Below are 2,471 nucleotides of genomic sequence, written 5' to 3'. Positions count from 1 at the left end.
CCTGAGGATTCTGACCTTCTGGAGGAAAGTTCTGTGGTCAGATGAAACAAAAAATAACCTCTCTACCCACTACGCCATGCCGCCCCCTAAAACCATCAGCCTAAAACCTAAAATCATCAGCCCGGAGGTTGGGTCTTGGGCGCAGTTGGTTGTTCCAACAGGACAATGACCCCAAACACACCTCATAAGTGGTAAAGGAATGGCTAAATCAGGCTAGAATGAAGGTTTTAGAATGGCCTTCCCAAAGTCCTGACTTAAACGTGTGGACAATGCTGAAGAAACAAGTCCATGTCAGAAAACCAACACATTTACCTGAACTGAACAGTTGTTTGTAAGTATAATAATAATAATACCTGGGATTTATATAGCGCTTTTCTAAGTACCCAAAGTCGCTTTACATGTTAAAAACCCATCATTCATTCACACCTGGTGGTGGTAAGCTACTTTCGTAGCCACAGCTGCCCTGGGGTAGACTGACGGAAGCGTAGTATAAAGTGCATGGCACAGTTTTGTCACTGCCACGACCAGGAAGAAAACGCAAGCTATCACCCGCTGCTGAGAGAAAATAGTTTTGCAAAGTTTTGCATCGCCGTGGACTGAGAGGCCACCATGCAAGAAGGAAGCCCTTGCTCCAGAAGCCACACCTTAAGGCTCGTCTAAATTTTGTTGCTGATCGCATGGACAAAGATAAGACCTTCCGGAGGAAAGTTCTGTGGTCAGATGAAACAAAAATTGAGCCACAATACCCAGCAATATGTTTGGAGGAGAAAAGGTGAGGCCTTAAATCCCAGGAACACCATTCCTACCGTCAAGCATGGTGGTGGTAGTATTATGCTCTGGGCCTGTTTTGCTGCCAATGGAACTGGTGCTTTACAGAGAGTAAATGGGGCAATGAAAAAGGAGGATGGAAGGTATAGGAAGACAGCCATGACATGATATCCTTTACAAGTGTATGTAAACTTTAGACTGCGACTGTATATATACTGTATATTGTCTATATCGTGCAACCCTAATTCATAATATCACAAGTTCCACAATGTCATGTGTACTTTTTTCTCCAGCTGGGCGGAGGCCCGCATACTACTGATGTCTTCCAGCTTTTCCCAGCCACCTTCCAGGTAAAGCTGACACTCCAATTGGGTGCAGCAGCATTTCCCCGGAAAAAAAACGACTTAAATTTGCTGTTGTCGTCTTTACGCCTACGTTTTGTCTCCTACCTTCCTGCCTAGACTGTAAAAATGCGGCCGCAGTACCCGGGCACGTGGATGCTGCACTGTCACGTGACCGACCACATCAAGGCCGGCACGGTGGCCACGTACACCGTCAGAGAAAAAGGTAAGGGACGACGGAAAATAGAATGTGTATAGTGGATTTTTATTTATTTGTTTTTATTTTTTAGCGGCGAGGAGTAAGTTCCATGGTTGAGTATTTGAAGAAAAAGGATCAGACATGTTTTATTTCAGCTTATTAGAATGCCTTGGAACACTGGTGATAACAGTCATTGGGCAGCAGGGGGCACTCTGACTACAACTATAAAGAATCACCTGGAACTATCTCAAGTCTAAAGATGTTTGAAATGAATCAATAGGTATCTTTTTTTTCCCCTTACCAAATAAAGTTAATTTGAAATATAATTTTCTACTTCTGCAGGATATCATCGTTGTGTGTTATTAGTTGCTTCATTACCCGTTGTAATGCCTTTAACATAATCCCTTTGTCAGAATACCTCGGAATAAACCGCCTATAATAATAATAATAATAGATTTTATTTGTAAAAAAAAAAAAAGCACTTTACATTGAGTAAACAACCTCAAAGTGTGACAGTGTATTAAAAAAAATAAAAATAAAATGATAGCTCAGTGATGAGTTGAAGACATGTACTTCTTTGTTAAGGTTGAAGAAAACCTTGAAAGGTGAAATAATTGAAAATTATAAAATATAGTAACAATTACTTTCATCCCATTGATTTTTTTTTTTTATTTTTCAACGTTGATGTTCCAGGTAATCTTATTTTCAGTGGAGGTATAGGATGGGCAAATATAAGATTTTGCTTCAGCCTATTCCTTTTTCGGTCATTCTTTTTATTTTATTTTATTTTTGTGTGTAAATGTGTATGATTGTTAAATATGTATAATCTGTACTGTTAAACTGGTCACACAAAATGGTTAATGGTTGATTATATGACCGAAATAAACTTATTTCATTCATAATAAATATAAATAAAAATAAAATTTACAACAGCCTAATAGCTAGAATTAGTATGCATGTATCTAAAAAAAAGGCGCTTTTTTTTTTTATTTTTAAAAAGAAGGGTTTTTAAGCCTTTTTCAAAAGCATCCACAGTCTGTGGTGCCCTCAGGTGGTCAGGGAGACCGTTCCACAGACTGGGAGCGGCGGAGCAGAAAGCCCGGTCTCAAAATTGTTGGTAGCTTTGTCCTCGGAGGTTGGAGGAGGTTAGTCTGTCCGGTGTA

At 39.7% G+C, this 2,471-nt stretch overlaps 1 protein-coding gene across 1 annotated transcript in view; it reads left to right on the top strand.

Annotated features, from left to right (window-relative positions):
- The window catches only part of cp (ceruloplasmin), a 43,755-nt gene extending 42,103 nt beyond the window's left edge, over positions 1-1,652 (top strand). Inside the window, exons 22-24 of the mRNA XM_062028562.1 lie at positions 1,062-1,118; positions 1,230-1,335; positions 1,400-1,652. Coding sequence (XP_061884546.1) covers positions 1,062-1,118; positions 1,230-1,335; positions 1,400-1,425 — 189 coding nt within the window. The 3' untranslated portion in view covers positions 1,426-1,652. The remainder of the gene's footprint in view (positions 1-1,061; positions 1,119-1,229; positions 1,336-1,399) is intronic.
- The last annotated feature ends 819 nt before the right edge of the window (positions 1,653-2,471 follow it).

This window comes from Entelurus aequoreus, linkage group LG19 (genome assembly GCF_033978785.1).
Source record: "Entelurus aequoreus isolate RoL-2023_Sb linkage group LG19, RoL_Eaeq_v1.1, whole genome shotgun sequence".
In the NCBI taxonomy this organism is placed as follows: Eukaryota; Metazoa; Chordata; class Actinopteri; order Syngnathiformes; family Syngnathidae; genus Entelurus; species Entelurus aequoreus.
The sequence above is the reverse complement of the archived record's forward strand: the minus strand, read 5'-3'. Positions and strand labels throughout refer to the sequence as shown.